The sequence below is a fragment of the Beta vulgaris genome, chromosome 9 (assembly GCF_026745355.1).
Source record: "Beta vulgaris subsp. vulgaris cultivar EL10 chromosome 9, EL10.2, whole genome shotgun sequence".
Lineage (NCBI taxonomy): Eukaryota > Viridiplantae > Streptophyta > Magnoliopsida > Caryophyllales > Amaranthaceae > Beta > Beta vulgaris.
Window position 1 is genome coordinate 40,312,615 of NC_079210.1, and position 20,634 is coordinate 40,333,248.

The 20,634-nt window shown below is 37.5% G+C and overlaps 2 protein-coding genes across 2 annotated transcripts; one reads left to right on the plus strand and one right to left on the minus strand.

The window, feature by feature from the left end:
- Nucleotides 1-13,021: 13,021 nt before the first annotated feature.
- Nucleotides 13,022-13,771, minus strand: LOC130590225 (uncharacterized). The gene has a single exon (XM_057392266.1). The coding sequence runs from the start codon at nt 13,769-13,771 to the stop codon at nt 13,022-13,024; it is 750 nt and encodes a 249-aa protein (XP_057248249.1).
- Nucleotides 13,772-19,940: 6,169 nt separating this feature from the next.
- Nucleotides 19,941-20,402, plus strand: LOC104904153 (uncharacterized). Its single transcript, XM_010692344.2, has one exon. The coding sequence runs from the start codon at nt 19,941-19,943 to the stop codon at nt 20,400-20,402; it is 462 nt and encodes a 153-aa protein (XP_010690646.2).
- The last annotated feature ends 232 nt before the right edge of the window (nt 20,403-20,634 follow it).

A 20,634-nucleotide genomic window follows, 5' to 3' on the forward strand; every position in this document is an offset into this window, starting at 1 on the left:
AATAGTCGAAATTTAATTTACAGTAAGAAAAATGAAAAAAAAACGAAAATGAAAAAAACGAATGAAAATGAAAAAAAAAAATTGAAAATGAAAAGCAATAGCATCCACAAAGCACCGCTGTGGTATCATCGGAGTTTCGCGTCCCACTCGCTTTCTCTCTCCTCTATTTGTGGGTGAGTTGCCTCGAATTCCCCTCCCCTACTCGCGTTGTTTCTCTCTCTGTCGCTCCTGCTCTTGCGGCCGCGCGATAAAGTTGTTGTTGGTGTTGTTGGTGGTGCTCCTTGACGGGGTCACTAGTATTCTTTTTCTCTCTCCTCTTTCTGCGTCGGTTGATGTTCGTTAGCTTGTGTTGGTGGTGCACCAAGGTACATGAGAGATGATGTTGTGAGATGATGTTGTCGTTGCTGTTATTGTTGTGAGATGATGTTGTCGTTGCTGTTATTGTTGTGAGATGATGTTGTCGTTGTTGTTATTGTTGTGAGATGATGACCGACATGGTGATGATAAGGGACGGTGAGACTTGAGAGAGAAGGGAGGAGGGTAAGAGAGAAGGGAGGAGGGTGAAAGGCTGTTAACATAGGTAAACTCCACCACAATCACTCTTATACCTAAAACCCTTTGCCCTAGTCATGTATGTGATTACAAACCCATATCATGTTGCAATGTGATATACAAGTGTATCACAAAGGTTCTCTGTAATAGACTGAGAGATGTGCACCCTGATATTATCATGGATACTCAAGGAGCTTTTGTGCACAGTAGATATATCATGCACAACATCATGATATGTCATTACTTGGTGAAACAATATGGTACAAGGAGTTGTAGGCCTAATTGCATGATGAAAGTAGACATGAGGAATGCTTATGACACTATAGAGTGGAGCTTCCTGAAAGAAATGCTTGAAAGTTTAGGGTTCCGTACAAGGTTCAGTGGCTATGTGATGACATGTGTGGGTTCTCCTAAGTTTTCTCTCATGATAAATGGAGTCATGCATGGATATTTTCCTTCACAAAGGGGTCTAAGACAAGGTGACCATTGTCCCCCCTCCTCTTTATAATATGCATGGAATATCTCTCAAGAATCATGAAAAGGGTGAGTGAGAGAGAGAACTTCAAGTTTCATCCTAAGTTCCATGCTCTGAAGTTAACTCACTTATGTTTTGCTGATGACATATTGATATGGTGTAAAGGTGAATTATCCTCAATACATCTAATACTTAGAGGCTTCAAGCTCTTTTCTGCAACCTCAGGTTTGCAAGCTAATGTAAACAAGTCAACAATGTATTGTAGTGGAATGAAGGATGAGGACATCCAAAGGGCTCTTGATAGATTTGGTTTCACCAGAGGATACTTGCCATTCAAGTATCTAGGAGTACCAATATGCTCAAAAAGAATCTATATTGCTGAATGTGATAATTTTACAGAGAAGATGGTGGCTAGAATCAAAATATGGAGTACTAGACATATATCTTTTTTTTCAGGCAGGGTTCAACTCATCAACTCTGTATTAATAAGCCTACACTCATACTGGGCTTAGGTTTTTGTCCTACCTAAACAGGTACTACGGGATGTTACCAAGATCTATAGAGCCTTCCTGTGGTCAGGTGATCATTTTAGCTTGAAGGCAGGTTATGTAAAGTGGGCTGATGTTTGCACTCCTAAAAGTGCAGGTGGTCTAGAAATAAGAAACATATTCTTATGGAACACTGCTGCAATTGGCAAGTATGTATGGGCTGTTGAGAAGAAACTTGACAATATGTGGGTCAAGTGGATTCATGCAGTTTGTATTCAGCAAAATTCATGGTGGGATTATGTGCCAAAAAGTACTCGTAGCTGGTATTGGAGGCAGATGTATAGTGTAAAGGACAAGTTGAAGGAATATTACACTTAGGCCCAGATTCAGCAAATATCTCATTACTCTATCACTGAGGTTTACCATAAACTCTCTGGTGATTATGAGAAGCTTCAGTGGATTACTTTTGTCTGGGGAAGAATGGGAGTACAAAAACACAAATTCTATAGTTGGCTGGCTATCAAAGGCAGATTACATTAGAGATAAACTGCATAGCTGGGGGTGAGTGATACTGACACCTGCTTGGTTTGTGAATCTCATGTGGAGGACAATAGGCATTTATTGTTTTTAACTGTGAGTTCAGCAAGAGATGTCTCAATAGTGTTAAACAATGGTGTGGCATTAATACTAGAAGTCAGGACATACAACATTTGTTTCATTGGCTGGTTAGCAGAAGGAGCGGCACAAAGCTCAGAAGAATGGTGCAAGCTGCTGCACTAGAAGCTGTTAGCTACTGCATTTGGCATGCAGGCTAGAAATCAAGCTTTTTGGGAAGGGAATGTTAATTGTATAGATTACACTGTAAAGAGAATACAAGGAAATGTGAAATATAGATGTCTTAGTGTTATTCGTAAGAAGATTAGCCATAGTAATAGATGCTGGCTGGAAGCTTTGTAAAGTAGTTGTTGGTGGTCCTTGGTTTAGTTAGGCTATTCAAGGAAAATTAGGGTATAAATAGTTTTGTTTTTGATCATCTCAACTCACACTTACCTATAAAAAAAAGAACTATTAAAATAATCATTTTGTTGGGACAGACTTAATAAAAACTTTTTTTTGATAAAAATGGTCTATTATAATACTTTCCTTTGTTACTTAAAACTACCTCAAAATTTTCCGGCCAAAAAGTCAATTTTCCGACATTGTCTTTTCTTTTCCTCCTTTTCTTAGTAAATAGGACCAACCTATTTTTTCTATCCTAATCCCTTAACTCTACCCAATCCTTTCCTCTTGCTTCTCATTTTAAGGGATTAGGATAGAAAAAAAAGGTTAGTCCCATTTATTGATAAAGGGAGGGTAACAAAAGTCAATGTCGGAAAATTGACTGGAAAATATTTGAAGTGGTCTTAAGTAATAAAGGAAAATATTATAATAGGTTTTTTTAATAAAAAAGTTTTTATTAGGTCTTTTTCCAACAAAATTGCTATTTTAATATGTCTTTATCAACAAAAAGTTATAATTTTTTGAACATTTCTGTAGAAATATGCCTTGAATCATTGTGCATCGAAGTTGTTCGACAAAATGCGTCAAATAACGTCTTCGGGGTTCCGCCCGATCGGGTCGGGCGAGGCCGCCCGATCGGGCCCGCAACGAGAGAAGAAGCTGAAGTGAAAAAGGGGTTCGCCCGATGGCATTGGGCGTGTTCGCCCGATCGGGCGAAGTACCGAATTACGACTCGGGCGACTTCGCCCGACCGGGCGCGCAACAAGTTCTGGCGAAGTAAATTACCGCCCGATCGGGCGGGTTCGCCCGACCCGATCGGGCGGCTGCCCGGTTAACGCGTTTTCGCGTTTTTCTGACGGGATATAAATACTCTGTTTATATTCTAGGGTTTCTTACTACGAAATACATTCTTTTCTCTCTGTAATCTGTTCTTTCTCATATAATAAAATATTCTCCCTCTCTCTGCCGTGGATGTAGCCAAATTGGTGAACCACGTAAATCTGTTGTCTTTTTATCGTTTTTGCATTCATAATTTGTTTCTCTCTCACGTCCGTTATAACAAATTGGTATCAAGAGCTTTGGTGATGATCTGTGTGAGAAAGATGTCTGGGATGAATGTCAAAATTGATAAATTTACTGGGAGGAATAGTTTTAGTCTGTGGCAAATCAAGATGCGGGCTTTACTGAAGCAACAGGGGTTGTGGGCACCGTTGGCCAAGAAGGCAACGGATTCAGTTACCGCTGAGATGGAAATTCTGGAGGAGAAAGCACATTCAACAATTATGTTGTGTCTGTCTGACGACATAATTACTGAAGTTGCGGAGCAGGACACTGCTGCTGGTCTGTGGTTGCAGTTAGAGAGCTTGTACATGACGAAATCTCTAACCAACAAGTTGCTTTTGAAGCAACGTCTGTTCAGCCTGCGTATGCAGGAAGGTACGTCTTTAAGAGATCATTTAGATAAATTAAATACCATCTTACTAGATCTGCGAAATATTGATGTTAAAGTAGATGATGAGGATGCTGCTTTAATTCTGTTGGTATCTTTGCCTATGTCATATGAGAATTTTGTGGATTCATTTATTGTTGGTAAAGATAGTCTGTCGTTAGAAGAAGTAAGATCTCTCTGCATACTAGAGAAGTCCGTCACCAGGCTTCTGGGTCTAGTACAGAAAATCAGGCATCTGGATTAGTAGTTACTGGAGGGAAGGGACAAAAGAAATCTGGTAAAAAGAAAACGAACTTTAAAAATTCGAATTCTAAGGGTCCTAAAACTACTGATATCTGTAATTACTGTAAGGAGAAGGGGCATTGGAAGAATGAGTGTCCTAAGAAAAAGAAACAGCAGGATAAAAGTGAAGGTTCTGCTGCTTTGGCAGAAACTGGAGGTGATTCTGAGGAAGATCTGGCCCTAGTAGTTAATAGCCAGTCACATTGTAGGGATGTGTGGGTTCTTGATTCTGGGGCATCGTATCATATTAGTCCATGCAGGGAGTGGTTTTCAACTTACAAGCAGATAGATGGAGGCAATGTTTCTATGGCTAACAGTGCTGCCTGCAAAGTAGTTGGGATAGGCTCTATAAGGGTGAGGACTCATGATGGTACACTCTGTACCTTGAACGAAGTTAGGCATGTTCCATTAATGACAAAGAATCTGATATCTCTGAGTCTTCTAGATAGTAAGGGGTTCAGTTTTCAAGGTGAAGGTGGAGCTATGAGTGTCTACAAGGGTTCAAAGGTGGTTCTGAAAGGTATTAAAGTTGGTACCTTATATATTCTTCAGGGGTCTACTATGACAGATTCTGCTGCTGTTGCATCATCTGAGATTCACAAGGAGGAGTTGACCAAGTTGTGGCATATGAGACTTGGGCACATGGGTGAAAGAGGGATGCAAATTCTGTCAAAAAGGGATCTTCTATGTGGGCACAAGGTGCAGAGCCTAGAGTTTTGTGAACACTGTGTGTTTGGGAAGCTTCATCGCAGCAAGTTTCCAAAGGCGGTTCATACAACTAAAGGTACACTTGATTATATTCACTCTGATTGTTGGGGACCTTCCCGAGTTGCATCTATTGGAGGTCACAGGTATTTTGTGTCTATGATTGATGATTATTCAAGAATGACTTGGGTGATTATGATGAAGCATAAAAGTGATGCTTCAAGAATTTCAAACAGTGGAAGGTTTTAGTGGAAAATCAAGTTGAAAGGAAGATCAAAAGGCTGCGAACTGATAATGGTCTGGAGTTCTGTTGGTCTGAGTTCGATGAGTTCTGCAAAAATGAAGGGATTGCTCGCCATCATACTGTTAGAAACACGCCACAACAGAATGGAGTTGCAGAACGCATGAATCAGACACTTCTGGAGAGGGCAAGGTGCATGCTCTCAAATGCTGGGATGGCTAGGAGGTTTTGGGCAGAAGCTGTAAGCACAGCTTGCTATCTGATCAATCGGGGACCCACACAGGTATTGACTGCAAGACACCTTATGAGGTGTGGTCTGGTAAGCCTGCAGATTACTCTTTGTTGAGAATTTTTGGTTCTACTGTCTATTATCATGTAAATGAGGGAAAATTAGAACCTAGAGCTAAGAAGGGTAGATTTGTGGTTTTGGGATTGGGGTTAAGGGCTATAGAGTATGGTCACCTTCTGAAAATCGTGTCATACTTAGTAGGAATGTAATATTTGATGAAAATTCCATGCTTAACCCTTCTGTAAAGTCTACTGTGGTGTCCGTTCAGTGGAGATGTTGATAAACAGGTGGAGCTGCAAGTCACTCAGGCTGAGAGTGAATCACAGCACCAAGGTGGAGAAGATCAACATGAAGAAGAGCCATCTGAAATTCATCAACCAAGCATAGCACTTGATAGAGCTAGAAGAGTTGGTGTGGGGCCTCCAAAGAGGTATGGTTTTGAAGATATGGTGGCCTATGCACTTCAGGTTGCTGAGGAGGTGGAGGTTGAAAATCATGAGCCATCCACCTATAAGGAAGCTGTTTCTGGAAGTGAGTCTACTTTATGGCTTGCTGCAATGGGAGATGAGATGGAGTCTCTCGATAAAAATCAGACTTGGGAGTTAGTTAAACGTCCTAAGGAAAGGAAGATTGTGACATGCAAATGGGTCTTCAAGAAGAAAGAGGGGTCTTCACCTACTGAGGGGGTTAAATATAAAGCTCGGGTTGTTGCAAGAGGGTTCACACAAAGGGAAGGGGTAGATTATAATGAGATTTTCTCACCAGTAGTCAGACATACTTCCATCAGGGTGCTACTAGCAATGGTTGCACATCAGGATCTTGAACTTGAGCAACTAGATGTGAAAACAGCTTTCCTACATGGGGAGTTGGAAGAAGAGATTTATATGACACAACCAGATGGGTTCCAAGTTCCGGGAAAAGAAGACTATGTTTGCAGATTGAAGAAGTCCTTGTATGGGCTAAAGCAGTCTCCTAGGCAGTGGTATAAGCGGTTTGACAGCTACATGATTGAGTTGGGCTACAACAGAGTGAGTATGATTGCTGTGTGTACCATAACAAGTTGAGTGATGGTTCTTTCATATATCTGGTTCTGTATGTAGATGATATGCTTATAGCTGCTAAGGCTAAGTCTGATATTCAGAGGTTGAAGGGTCTTCTCAGTGCTGAGTTTGAGATGAAAGATTTGGGTGCTGCAAAGAAGATTTTGGGGATGGAGATCTATAGGGAAAGAAGTCAGAAGAAACTTTTCTTATCTCAGAAAGGTTATATTCAGAAGATTCTATCAAGGTTTGGCATGACAACTGCAAAGCCTATAGACACTCCAAGTGCTTCAAATAATCATTTGTCTGTGGCTTTTGCACCCAAAACTGCTGAGGAGAAGGAGTACATGAGTCGGGTTCCTTATGCTAGTGCAGTAGGGAGTTTGATGTACGCTATGGTTTGCACTAGGCCGGATCTTGCACATGCAGTCAGTGTAGTTAGTAGGTTCATGGGTGATCCTGGTAAGGAGCATTGGCAGGCAGTCAAGAGGATTTTTAGGTACCTAAGAGGTACTTCTGATGTTGGTCTCATTTATGGGAATGATACCCAGTGTTTAGTCACTGGTTATTCGGATTCTGATTATGCTGGAGATGTTGACAGTAGGAGGTCAATGACTGGTTATGTATTTACTCTTGGTGGTTCTGTCGTTAGTTGGAAGGCAACTTTGCAGGCTACAGTTACTTTGTCTACTACTGAAGCAGAGTACATGGCTTGACAGCAGCTGCTAAAGAGGGAATATGGCTAAAGGGACTAGTTAGTGATCTTGGGTTGCATCATGATCAGGCTACTGTTTACTGTGACAGTCTGAGTGCAATAAGGATCAAGTCCATCATGAGAGACTAACATATTTGATGTGAGATACCATTTCCTAAGGAGTGAGACTAGGATTAAGGTGAAAAAGGTAGGAACTGCTGATAATCCTGCTGACATGTTCACCAAGCCGGTTCCGCAGAGTAAGTTTCAACATTGTTTGGACTTACTCAATGTTCGTGATTGTTAATTGCCCTCCTTGGGCAATTCTGGGGTCCTTAGGGACTAATCTGATCTGGTTGTCTTTTGGGACAAATCTGGTGTTTGGGAGATTCTGGGCGTCGTGATCAATGCATCTGTTTTTGGGTTATTATGAGAGGATTCAAGTCAAGGTGGAGATTTGTAGAAATATGCCTTGAATCATTGTGCATCGAAGTTGTTCGACAAAATGCGTCAAATAACGTCTTCGGGGTTCCGCCCGATCCGATCGGGCGAGGCCGCCCGATCGGGCCCGTTACGAGAGAAGAAGCTGAAGTGAAAAAGGGGTTCGCCCGATGGCATTGGGCGTGTTCGCCCGATCGGGCGAAGTACCGAATTACGACTCGGGCGACTTCGCCCGACCGGGCGCGCAACAAGTTCTGGCGAAGTAAATTACCGCCCGATCGGGCGGGTTCGCCCGACCCGATCGGGCGGCTGCCCGGTTAACGCGTTTTCGCGTTTTTCTGACGGGATATAAATACTCTGTTTATATTCTAGGGTTTCTTCTACGAAATACATTCTTTTCTCTCTGTAATCTGTTCTTCTCATATAATAAAATATTCTCCCTCTCTCTGCCGTGGATGTAGCCAAATTGGTGAACCACGTAAATCTGTTGTCTGTTTTTATCGTTTTTGCATTCATAATTTGTTTCTCTCTTACGTCCGTTATAACAATTTCCATTGAATTGTTCTCCATAACGTTATGCAAAGAGATTTGACGATAGAAAAGAAGAAAAAGTTGAATAGAGCTTACACATATGTTTTACATTCAGCATATTCAGCATATGTTTTACGCATATGTTTTACATTCACCGTATTCTACTATTAGAGGAGTTCATAGAATTGAACATAGTAAAATAAGAAATTGAATGATTTACGTTGAAATTGTTTGTTTGGAAAATTTTCCAAAAGTTAATCATCACTTCTTCTCCCTACCGGAACATCAGGGTTGTTAAGACTTAAGAGTGACTGGTTGAAAAAAGAGGATTTCCAACATTTTTAAAAATCTTATAACAAAATAAAAACAAATTAGATGGAAGAAATAATAGAGAATTAGCTGATGAATCATGAATATACCTGTTTGTAAGGAAAATGATGAATTTGTTAAATTGCAAATCGTACGAGATTTATAATAGGTATTTAAGGAAAAATGAAATATAATATGACTCAGTTAAATAAAAATCTTCTTTGTTGTGAGCTGTGACTATAGTGACGATGAACCACATTTGACACTGAAGCATGCAGCCTAGTTCCTCCGTTTTTTAAAATACATGCTACATTTTCCTAAAATGAAAGTGTCATATTAATTGGTAGCTGCTACATACTATAAATGGATTCCTTTTCACCCTAAATTTTAAAATGCTACTCCCTCCGTTTTTTTTTATTTGCTACATTTTGCCATTTAGAGGTGTCTCAATTTATTTGCTACATTTGCCAACATTACTACAAATGATAATAAAACAAACATCCAAAAGTTCAGCCCAAAAAATTAGCCCACTTAATCAAATTCCCTAAACCTACCCAACCCACCTAACTCAATTTATTACCCCCTCCTCCATTTAACCCTACCCCAACCCCCTATAACTACTCCTCCAAAACCCTAATCTCATAACTTCCGTCATTTTCTTTCTCTCCTTCTGACTCTCTCTCTCCTTCTGACTGTCACTTTCCTCTCTCTTCTTCTTCTTCAAACCCTCAGATCTAGGGTTTTTTACTCCAAAATTGTTGAAAAAACAGTAGATTAATTATCTACTCTTTTCTGCGATCATTATAAACCTAGATTTTGTCATTTTGGAGTGATTTCAGAAACGAGTCCCCTGTTTCTTCGGTATTTTGAGTGATTTTGGGTATTTCATGGATGAGTTTACTCCGAAATCAAAGAAACGTCTTTGATTTGATGGACGAGTTAGATGCGGAGGCTAAAAATTCTAGGGTTGCAAAAAAATCGTTGGATTTTGGTTCGTTTTGTTGGTCTTGTGGCGCGCCTTCAAGAAAACCACCAGATCTTCAATTTGGTGGTGTATTTGAGGGCAAAAAACCTGAAAAATTGGAAGATCCACCTCCGGAAGGCTTTAAATCATGGCGAGCTTACCTCTCTTGGTATAAAAACCATCTCGAAATGGTTTCGGAGAGTCCCCTTTCAAATTTTGACTCAGATCGGTCCACTCCTTAACTTAAATCTTTGTTTTTAAAATTTTAGGAAGTTTTTTTAACTTGCTTTGCCTGTGGGGTTGCGTTTGATTAGATTGCATGTTTAGGTTTTTGTGTTTTTTTCATGTTTTAGCCTCGATTTGTTTATACGCATGTTGTTTATGCCTCGATCTGTTTATAAACTTGTTTATTTTGCCTTGATTTGTTTAATTTCTGTTTATTTTGCCTTGATTTGTTTAATTTCTGTTTATTTTGCCTTGAGTTGTTCTGTTTATGTGATATTTTCACTTGATCTGTTAAAACATGTTAATTTAAGCCTTGAGTTGTTCTGTTTATATGATATTTTGCCTTGATCTGTATATATATGTTCATTTTAGCCTTCATTAGGTCTGTTTATATGATATTTTCACTTGATCTGTTAAAACATGTTAATTTAAGCCTTGAGTTGTTCTGTTTATATGATATTTTGCCTTGATCTGTTATATATATGTTGATTTTAGCCTTCATTAGGTCTGTTTATATGATATTTTCACTTGATCTGTTAAAACATGTTAATTTAAGCCTTGAGTTGTTCTGTTTATATGATATTTTGCCTTGATCTGTATATATATGTTGATTTTAGCCTTCATTAGGTCTGTTTATATGATATTTTCACTTGATCTGTTAAAACATGTTATTTAAGCCTTGAGTTGTTCTGTTTATATGATATTTTGCCTTGATCTGTATATATATGTTGATTTTAGCCTTCATTAGGTCTGTTTATATGATATTTTCACTTGATCTGTTAAAACATGTTAATTTAAGCCTTGAGTTGTTCTGTTTATATGATATTTTGCCTTGATATGTATATATATGTTGATTTTAGCCTTCATTAGGTCTGTTTATATGATATTTTCACTTGATCTGTTAAAACATGTTCATTTAAGCCTTGAGTTGTTCTGTTTATATGATATTTTGCCTTGATCTGTTATATAATGTTCATTTTAGCCTTCATTAGGTCTGTTTATATGATATTTTCATTGATCTGTTAAAACATGTTCATTTTAAGCCTTGAGTTGTTCTGTTTATATGATATTTTGCCTTGATTGTATATATATGTTCATTTTAGCCTTCATTAGTCTGTTTATTATATTTTCACTTGATCTGTTAAAACATGTTCATTTAAGCCTTGATTGTTCTGTTTATATGATATTTTGCCTTGATTCTGTATATATTATTTGTTCATTGTATTTTAGCCTTATTAGGTCTGTTTATATGATATTTTCATTGATCTGTTAAAACATGTTAATTTAACCTTGAGTTGTTCTGTTTTATATATTTTACCTTGATCTGTATATATATGTTGATTTTAGCCTTCATTAGGTCTGTTTATATGATATTTTCACTTGATTGTTAAAACATGTTAATTTAAGCCTTGAGTTGTTCTGTTTATATGATATTTTGCCTTGATCTGTATATATATGTTGATTTTAGCCTTCATTAGGTCTGTTTATATGATATTTTCACTTGATCTGTTAAAACATGTTCATTTAAGCCTTGAGTTGTTCTGTTTATATGATATTTTGCCTTGATCTGTATATATATGTTCATTTTAGCCTTCATTAGGTCTGTTTATATGATATTTTCACTTGATTGTTAAAACATGTTCATTTAAGCCTTGAGTTGTTCTGTTTATATGATATTTTGCCTTGATCTGTATATATAGTTGATTTTAGCCTTCATTAGTCTGTTTATATGATATTTTCACTTGATCTGTTAAAACATGTTAATTTAAGCCTTGAGTTGTTCTGTTTATCTGATATTTTGCCTTGATCTGTATATATATGTTGATTTTAGCCTTCATTAGGTCTGTTTATATGATATTTTCACTTGATCTGTTAAAACATGTTAATTTAAGCCTTGAGTTGTTCTGTTTATATGATATTTTGCCTTGATCTGTATATATATGTTCATTTTAGCCTTCATTAGGTCTGTTTATATGATATTTTCACTTGATCTGTTAAAACATGTTCATTTAAGCCTTGAGTTGTTCTGTTTATATGATATTTTGCCTTGATTTGTTAAAACATGTTCATTTAATCCTTGAATTGATCTGTTTATATGATATTTTGCCTTGATTTGTTAAAACATGTTCATTTAATCCTTGAATTGTTCTGTTTATATGATATTTTGCCTTGATTTGTTAAAACTTGTTCATTTAATCCTTGAATTGATCTGTTTATATGATATTTTGCCTTGATTTGTTAAAACATGTTCATTTAATCCTTGAATTGTTCTGTTTATATGATATTTTGCCTTGATTTGTTAAAACTTGTTCATTGAAGCCATAACTTGTTCTGTTTATATGATAGTTTGCCTTGATTTGTTAAAACTTGTGCATTTTACCCTTGATTAGTTCTGTTTATATGATATTTTACCTTGATTTGTTAATATATGTTCATTTGCCTTTATTTGTGTGTGTGTTGGTGTGATCCTCTATGATGAAATAGGATGTTACATCCAAATTGTTACTCCATTTTGCATTTAATCAGTGGTAAAATGAATAGAATTATAGTATAAAGAATTGATGAGGCATTTGTGTTATATTTTGGTTTTTGTTTGGCTGTCCAATTTAGTTTTAATGACATATACAAAGTTTACATGAGAGGTGCACTATGTTCCTCAATGATGAATGAGGTCAGATGATTTATACTAAGGACATTATGCCTTTTAAGACCAGTATACTCATGTTGCCACCAATTTTTGTGCTCTTCTTTTCAACTTTTCCTCTGTTTTAATAGCATGTGTTGAGTAATATGGATGAGTGGGGACTCCCTGAGAGGAACTTAAATCATGCCTTGATCTGTGTTTTATTGAAATTGGCCTTCATTATCATTTTGTCTTAAATATGATCGAGAAAAAAATGAAATCTAATTGAAGTTTTTGTGAAACAATGTTCAATTTGATTTTCTTTTTTTCTCGATCATTTGTTTGATACAATGATACCCTGTTTTTTGTTCTTAACCTTACATGAACTTTTATTTTTACTAACTGTTTTTTGCACTACAGTTTTTGTAAACCTAACTAAACTTGAACTTTTATTTTTACTAACTGTTTTTTATGGATGATATATCAAGTGTTTTATTTTTTTAACTTAACATAACCCAACATGTTTACATATTATAAATGTAAGATTTAGTACAAAATGTTTTTAACCACATATACAAAATGTTTAACAACCTATATATGTTGTATTTTACTTACAAAATGTTCTTGCACTCTAATGCCCAAAAAATTGGCCTTCAAATGCCCATTGCTTGCTGTTTTTGCTTTATATTATCCCAATACCATCATCTGAATCTTCATCCCCATAGTTTTGCTTCTTCATGATCATCTTCAAGATGACCTTCTTCTGCCCATTTTCTGCTCTCTTCTACTAATTGTGGGCTAATGACAATACTTGTTGGTAACTCACCCCTCCTCTCAAGTGATTTCTTCCCCATATGTGGTATGTGGTAATTGTTGTTACCCTTAACTATTAGAGTCTCCTTCATCACTTGTTGTAGAGTTAACCAAATGTGATTGCATAGCTTAGGATCATAGTTGTCAAATGCCTTGTTCACTGCCTTCACCAACTGTTTCACACTCCTAGGTGCTATTTGATCTTTTAAGGTTTGAATTGCATTAAAAAAACCAAGATCTAACACATTCATATCTGGTGACTGTGCTGGCTGATTGATTAATCTGATATCAAAACCATCTTTTTGTGCTTCCAACATGAACTGCTCATCAGTACTTGCTATGTGTGGCCTTGCATTGTCTTGGACAATCCATATTTGCTTGCATCCATTATCTGGCCACTTGTTTCTTATAGATGGCAGTATGTGATTTATGAGTTTCTCCCTTATCACATCTTTTGTGATGCTTAATTGAGCTTTGGTTTCAATCACCCCAGCATCTCTGTTACAACTTGACCTCTTTGCTGCCACCTCTTCTATGAATGGGAAGATTCCTATCTTCCCATCAAAACTGACCCTCCACTTAGTGCTATGTGTGGCCTTGCTAGTGCAGCTATGAACATCACTTTGACAATGAACCTCTTGCTTTTGCATCTTCTATATGGCTCTGTTTCACCAGGAGCTAGGTAGTACCTTTGAGAAATTTTGCTCATGCAAAACCATTTCTCATCCACATGCACCAAATTATACATGTTGCTGAATTTTGGTATTGTTTGGATAGTGTTTGGTATGATAGAACCCAAACACCACAAAACCCTTGCAATTTTATGTGCTAGAGTCAGGTGTGGTTTTATGGCATTAGTGTGTTTTTTGATTGCTCCCCTTTTCACCAATCTGTGCAATGTAGACCTGTGTATGCCTAGGGATGCTGCTGTTGCTCTTATAGTAGTCCTCTTCTTAGAGGAATTGCCATTAACCTTTGAGGATCTAATTGAATTCTTTTTCTTCCTACCCTCCCTGTTTTTCTGTGATTCACATCTATTCTTGCATCTTCTTGAAGTTGTTGTCTTAACTTCTTCCATATTCTTCCAATTGTCCACCTTGAAGTATTCAATTCAATGGCAATTTTTTTGATAGCCCCTTGAGGTATAGTGAATATGCCATTAAATTTGTGTAAGCTACTTGTTGTAGCCTGTTTGCAACATGACATCTTGAGTTGTTGTGCAAAAAATGTGTGCTGTTGACCACTATTTCTGGCTGTTGCTGTTCTTCATGTTCTTCCTTTGATTCACTATCTGTCCAATCATATTCTGAGACGTGTACATCTGAATCATCATCTAACCATTCAGCCACCAACTCTTCTTCATCATTCCCATGTTCCATTGCTGAGAAGTTTTTCTTCTTCTTCACTTGATGTTGCTGGTGCTCTGTTAAGATCAAAGGCCTCTTGTTGTGGTTGAACTTGTAAGTCTGGTAATGGTTGTGGTTCTGGTTCTGGTTCTGGTTCTGGTAGTGGGTCATTCAGATCAAAACTTGGGTAAGTTGGTGGTGAATTAAGAGCTGATGGGGATGGTGTTGAAGTGTTATCAGTAGAACTGTCTAGGGGGCCATAGCTAAGCTATGGATGCCAGACATGTTCAAGCTGAGAAAGCTTCCACACTTTCCTCAAGTGAAGCTATGAAATCAGAAATGGCTTGTATAAAACTCTATGATGATTTTGCTCTGAGAGTTAATCTACCCAAACCCCCCCCCCCAAGGAAATGGTACTGCTGGGTGGTTTTTATGGTGGTTTAAGCTGCTGGTTGGTGTCTTTATGGTGGTGGTGGCTGGCTGCTGTTGGTCTGTTTGGTTATGTTGATGGAAGTGGTGAAAATAATAAATGCAAGTGTAAAAGTGGTTGTGTATATATAGTCCACAATTTGTTAGGATTTTTTTCATGTTTTTAGGGGGAAAATTCAATTCCCCCTTAAGTTCGAATTTTTGGGTAAAATTTCAGTACCTGTTATGTAATCTACCTTTAAAATTTTGGAGGGAAAATTTGTGTTCCCTTTGGTTGTATAATTGTAACAGAATAGTTTAGTTGTATTGCTTGTATAAAAATTTTGGAGGGAAATGAAATCCCTCTTTCTATATAAATGGCGCCTTCCTTAAAAAAAATGTGGGCCAACTCTTTTTTTTGCCTTCTAATCTGCTTTTTCACAACTTAATTAACCACAATTACTTTTCTTCAAAACACCCACTGCACACCCACTGTACACCCACTGTACACCCACTGTACAGTGGTCCCCACCCTTTTCCTTGGTCTTTGTGATAAAGTGCTTGTAGCAAATAAAAAAGACAGAGGGAGTATTAAAAAGTTGGTGGTCTTCCACTTTTACCTTTAAAATACCCATACTTTTTCCTCATAAGGTAAAAAGTACACCTTGGTGTACGTAAACCAAATGAGTAGGAATTGGTCAAATGAGTACGAACTCAAATGAGTATGAGTTTTCAAATGAGTATGGGTTTTCCAATGAGTATGAGTTTTCCAAATTAGTATGAAGCCAAATGAGTATGAATTCTCCAAATGAGTATAAGTTTTCCAAATGAGTAGGTGTTACCTAAATGAGTATAAAGTCAGAAGAGTATGAGTTTGTTAAACGAGTAAGAGTTGGGTTGGGGTTTTATTTAATTTTTCATTTATGGTATTTCTTGATTTATAACATAAGCATACTCATTTGTATTTTATGTACTCGTTGATTAAACATACTCAAATGTTTATTAATGAGTATGGAAATGTCTATATGAGTATGAAAGTTGTTCAAATGGGTATTAGTTGAGTTGGGTTGGGGTTTAATTAAATTTTCTGATTATGATATTTCATGATTTATAAAATTAGCATACTCATTTAAGTTTATGTACTCATTGATTATACATAATACTCAAATGCTTATGAATGAGTATGAAAATGTCCAAATGAATATGAAAGTTGTTCAAATGAGTATGAGTTTATCAATTGAGTATGAGTTGGGTTGTAATTTTATTTAATTTTTTAATTATGATATTAAATGTCCAAATGAATATGAAAGTTGTTCAAATGAGTATGAGTTTGTCAATTGAGTATGAGTCGGGTTGGGATTTTATTTAATTTTTTAATTATGATATTTCTTGATTTATAAAATAAGCATAATCATTTGCGTTTTGTACTCATTGATTAAACATAGTCAAACGCTTCTAAATGAGTATGGAAATGTCCAAATGAGTATGAAAGTTGTTCAAATAAGTATGAACTGTACAAATTAGTATGAATTATATAAAAAAAATGAAAATGAAATTTAAAAAAAGCAATTGTGGTTGAAGTGAGGAGTTGAACCCTCGACCTCCATGCAAAATGGGAACGATGAGCAAGCGCAGCACTGTGACCACTGAAGCAATTGTGGTTTTATAATAAACTAGCACGCAAAATTTATATAACAGATTACCCGGGTGTACCTACCGCAAGGTACACCTGGGTGTATGTTATAATTTGCGCTTTTTCCTTAATCAATATTTTTTATTCAAAAAGTGGTGATCCCCCAACTTTTTCTCTCTACCTTTCTTAAAAACTTCTCACTTTCTCAATATAACATCTAAATAAAAACGGAGGAAGTATATCCCAGCTATATCATGCAGCCTTGTATAAAGCATATATAATTTGACATGTTTTTTTTAGATGAAATAACTTTTTATTTGATTATCGTGTATATGACAAGCGATAATTCTACACCGATTGCAAAATAATATGACAGAGATCAATATCTTACATCTTGAATACCAAGCTTTAAAATCCTGCAAGGGGAGAGTAAGAAACCCAAACTTCGAACTCCTAAAGTCCTAATAAATGAGACAAATAATAATTTAATAATTGACAAGAAATTGCTAAAAATAAAATAAGATAAAAAAGTATAAAAGTAAAAAGAAACAAAATAGTATCAAAATCTTTGCCAAAACTAAAATTTAGTGTATAAAACACCCTAAAATAATTACTGGTACAAGTTACACCTAAAAAACAAAGAAAGTGTAACAATTCCTCGTCCGATAGGAAAAAGAAAAATAATAAAAACAAAGCACACAGGCACATAACATGAGTCAACAACAAATCTTTATAAAAAAAGGTTCAAATATTACAAAAGGTATATAGAACAATCACAATAGGAAACCATGTTCATGAATCATGACAGTACCAACAAAGAGATCAGAGGTGAAAACATAATAGATTCGAAGATAATGGGAATGAGCAAGTTCATTACTTAATATAGTGACTTGACAAATAATTCTATGTCATGCGGCGTATCATTTGTAGATGAAAACCCACCAATTGCCACCTAATTATAATCTCCATGGCCAGGAGGAATATAAAAAGAAGACGGCGATTGGGTCGGTGGAGGTGGCAGAGGGGATGGGGCTTGGAGTATCTTAATTGGTGCTGTCATAGGTTGAGGGGGTGGTCGGGGTATGGTTATAACGGGTGGCGTTAGAACACCATTCTCCGCCGACGGTGGTGGAGGCAACGGTGGTAGTGAAACTTCAATCTCTGGAATTGCAGGTGATGGAGCTGGGGTCATGGTAGTCATTTGAGGTTGGGATTCCGTGGTGAAGACCATACTTGCCAACATCACCACTAGGAGCAAACCCGATTTGTTTAGCTTAGCCATTATCGCTAAAAGTTCAACTTTCAAAACTCTCAATTTTTTATAAGAAATTGCATATGTTTTACACTAAAACATTATCGTGGCTGCATTTTACGGAGTTATATGTATACGTCGCATTTCGCAAGAAGTATATACCACGAAATTTTCGCAAGGAGATAAAGTTTAGCGTTCAATTGCTTCAAAAAAAGTACTTTGACTTTGCCTAGCTAAAGTCCAAAATATGTCCTTTGAAAATTGCGTAACTAGAGTACACTATTGTTAGCTCTAGTCGGGACTCGTTGTGAGTGTGTAATATAGTATACTACACTAGTTCTTCTAACAAAATAGGTCTATCATATTGAAAGTGACCTATACTAGACCAAGTTTCCTCTTTACGGGATATGACCCGAGCACAAGGCGGCCATGTAACACAACGTGGATGAACAAAGCCTCGTCTTTCACCAGAGACCATACTCCTCTTGAAGGCATAACTACTTTTCTGCTTATTGTTATGTTCGCTAGATCATTGTTACTGCAAATAGCCGGCATGCGATCTATCTCATCAATCTGAGTGCTCCACGTGGCCTATTCCTAGAGGGGAAAGACTTTAATGATCAAGTACATTTATTGATACCATAAGTGTACGCAGTGAAGGGAACATTGATACTTTTAGGGGGCGTTTGGTTTATGAAAAGAAAAGGAAAAGGGTTTAAGAAAGAAAAACAAAAAGAAAGAATAGCAAACCCTTTGATTAAAATTGATGTTTGGGTAAAAACTCCATATTCCTCTTCTCACCATTGCTCCACCATACTTTCCCCTATTTCTCAAGTATTGCATCCGCCACCCCTCGCCTTACCGCCAGCCACCACCCCCTTCCCTGATTGTCGACCTTGCCCCCTCCCCTCAACGTCGACTGCCGCCCCCTTAAGGTCGTCCGTCATCGTTGCACCTACGCCACTGCAACATCAGCCACCTCTTACTACCATCCCTTTATTTCCTTTTCTTAGCTTCTCACAACCAGTAAAGATGAATTTCGAGGTTTTAAAAGTCAAATTCGAGTATAAAAACTCTAGATCTATAAAAACTCTAAAACCTGTAAAGAAAATGATTGAAATATGTTAACAAACAAGTAAGAAAATCATTATTTGATTCTCTTACCACCATTTTCTAAAAAACCCAAACCAAACCCTCCCTTAATAATTTTCTTGTCTTTCTATCACTAGAAATTAAAACATCCATCTACATCTCATCTCATCTCGAATAATATTTTTTTGATTTTGCTCACATACACTTGAGCATTGGAGGGGGTACATTTCCATCAAAAGCACCCTTAGGGTTGCATAGATTTATTTTCTTGCGACTCTTCGCTGTCTTGACAAAAGATTTTGGGATAGCCTCATCCTTTGCTGAAGTTTTGGTACATCACTATATGTGCTCTACAATAATGTTTTAGGTTCTTGTTTTAAAAATGAACCTATCTGAACACTATTGCCATATATACATGAAGATTTATTATCAGTTTGTTCGAGAGCGTAAATCATAATTGCTCATCAAAGGTGGATCTCTAAGTATATTGAGGGGGTGTTATAATAGTATACCCAAGATTGAGTAAGAAGTGCAAAAAATCAGTGGCGGTTGTTAGAATACAATTATGTAAATATTTTGTGTGTATATTTCGTTTCTGTAAATATCTCTTGTAAACCCTAGTATGTACTTAGTATATATTGTTAATAATATCTTGGAGCCTCCCAAGGGAGTTAACCAGAATTTATCATGGTATCAAGAGCCAGCGTGACAAAAAGGTCACGGGTTCGAATCTCATCCCCCTCTCCTTTCTCAGTAGAATATTTAGCGCTAGGTATGAGAGTGACCTATGCTGCATCCACATTTCAAGCCCAAAGGTTTCTTGCGTGAGGGGGCATGATAGAGTATAAATCTATTCCTCTGACCTCAGCCATCAGCTTAAATTTTTTGTTGAGTTGGTCCTTTGACATGGTAATCAAAGCTTAACCCTAGCCACCATAATTTTTTCTCTCTCCTCTCATCTTCTTCCACTCGTCAATCTTACATGCCTTTCCATGGCACTCGCGGCAAAGTCGAGCCCCCATTCTTCCTCCACCTATCACCCTGCCATCCATCTCAACTACAAACATGCTCTCCCTCTCACCCTTAATATGGACAAGCCCCAATATAATGCTTGTGCCACGCTTTTCCGTAATACGGCTCGCACCTACCAAGTTATAGATCACATCGACTCCACCGTCGACCGTCCTACTAACGTTGATGATGACCTGTGGACCCGCCTCGGCTCGATCGTCCTTCAATGGATATACGACACTATTCACGAGGACCTCCTCTATGCAATACTTGATGAAAGGGCAACCGCCATGGTGGCTTGGGGTAAACTTCGTGACCTATTGCAGGATAATAAAGGTACTTGTATTGTGCATCTTGAAAATCAATTTGGCTCCATAAAAATGCACGACTATTCCTCCTTTGCTGCATTATGTCAGGCTCTTAAATCCATTGCCGATCAACTCACTAGTTCGGGTCATCGTGTTTCGGATGAAAGACTCGTCTTTCAGCTTGTTTTGGGTCTTACTGATGAATTTGTTATTGTGGCCACATTTATTTAACAGTCTCAGCCCCTCCCATCATTTCAAAATGCTCGGTCTATGGTTGCTCTAGAAGAAACTTGCCGGAATAATCTCGAAAATCCGACCCTTCACCCTCTAACACTATGCTCGTCACTACTGACCCAGTTGTGCCTGATGCGCTACCATCCTACCGCCTGAAACCACCCACCGTCCAGCGTGGTGGCCAACAAGGGGGCCGACACCAGCATTGCCGCGGCGGCCGTTCTCACAA

Excerpts from the sequence above, each read along its gene's own strand:
- LOC130590225 (XM_057392266.1), bottom strand. The coding sequence starts at position 13,771 with ATGCAAAAGCAAGAGGTTCATTGTCAAAGTGATGTTCATAGCTGCACT.
- LOC104904153 (XM_010692344.2), top strand. The coding sequence starts at position 19,941 with ATGGACAAGCCCCAATATAATGCTTGTGCCACGCTTTTCCGTAATACG.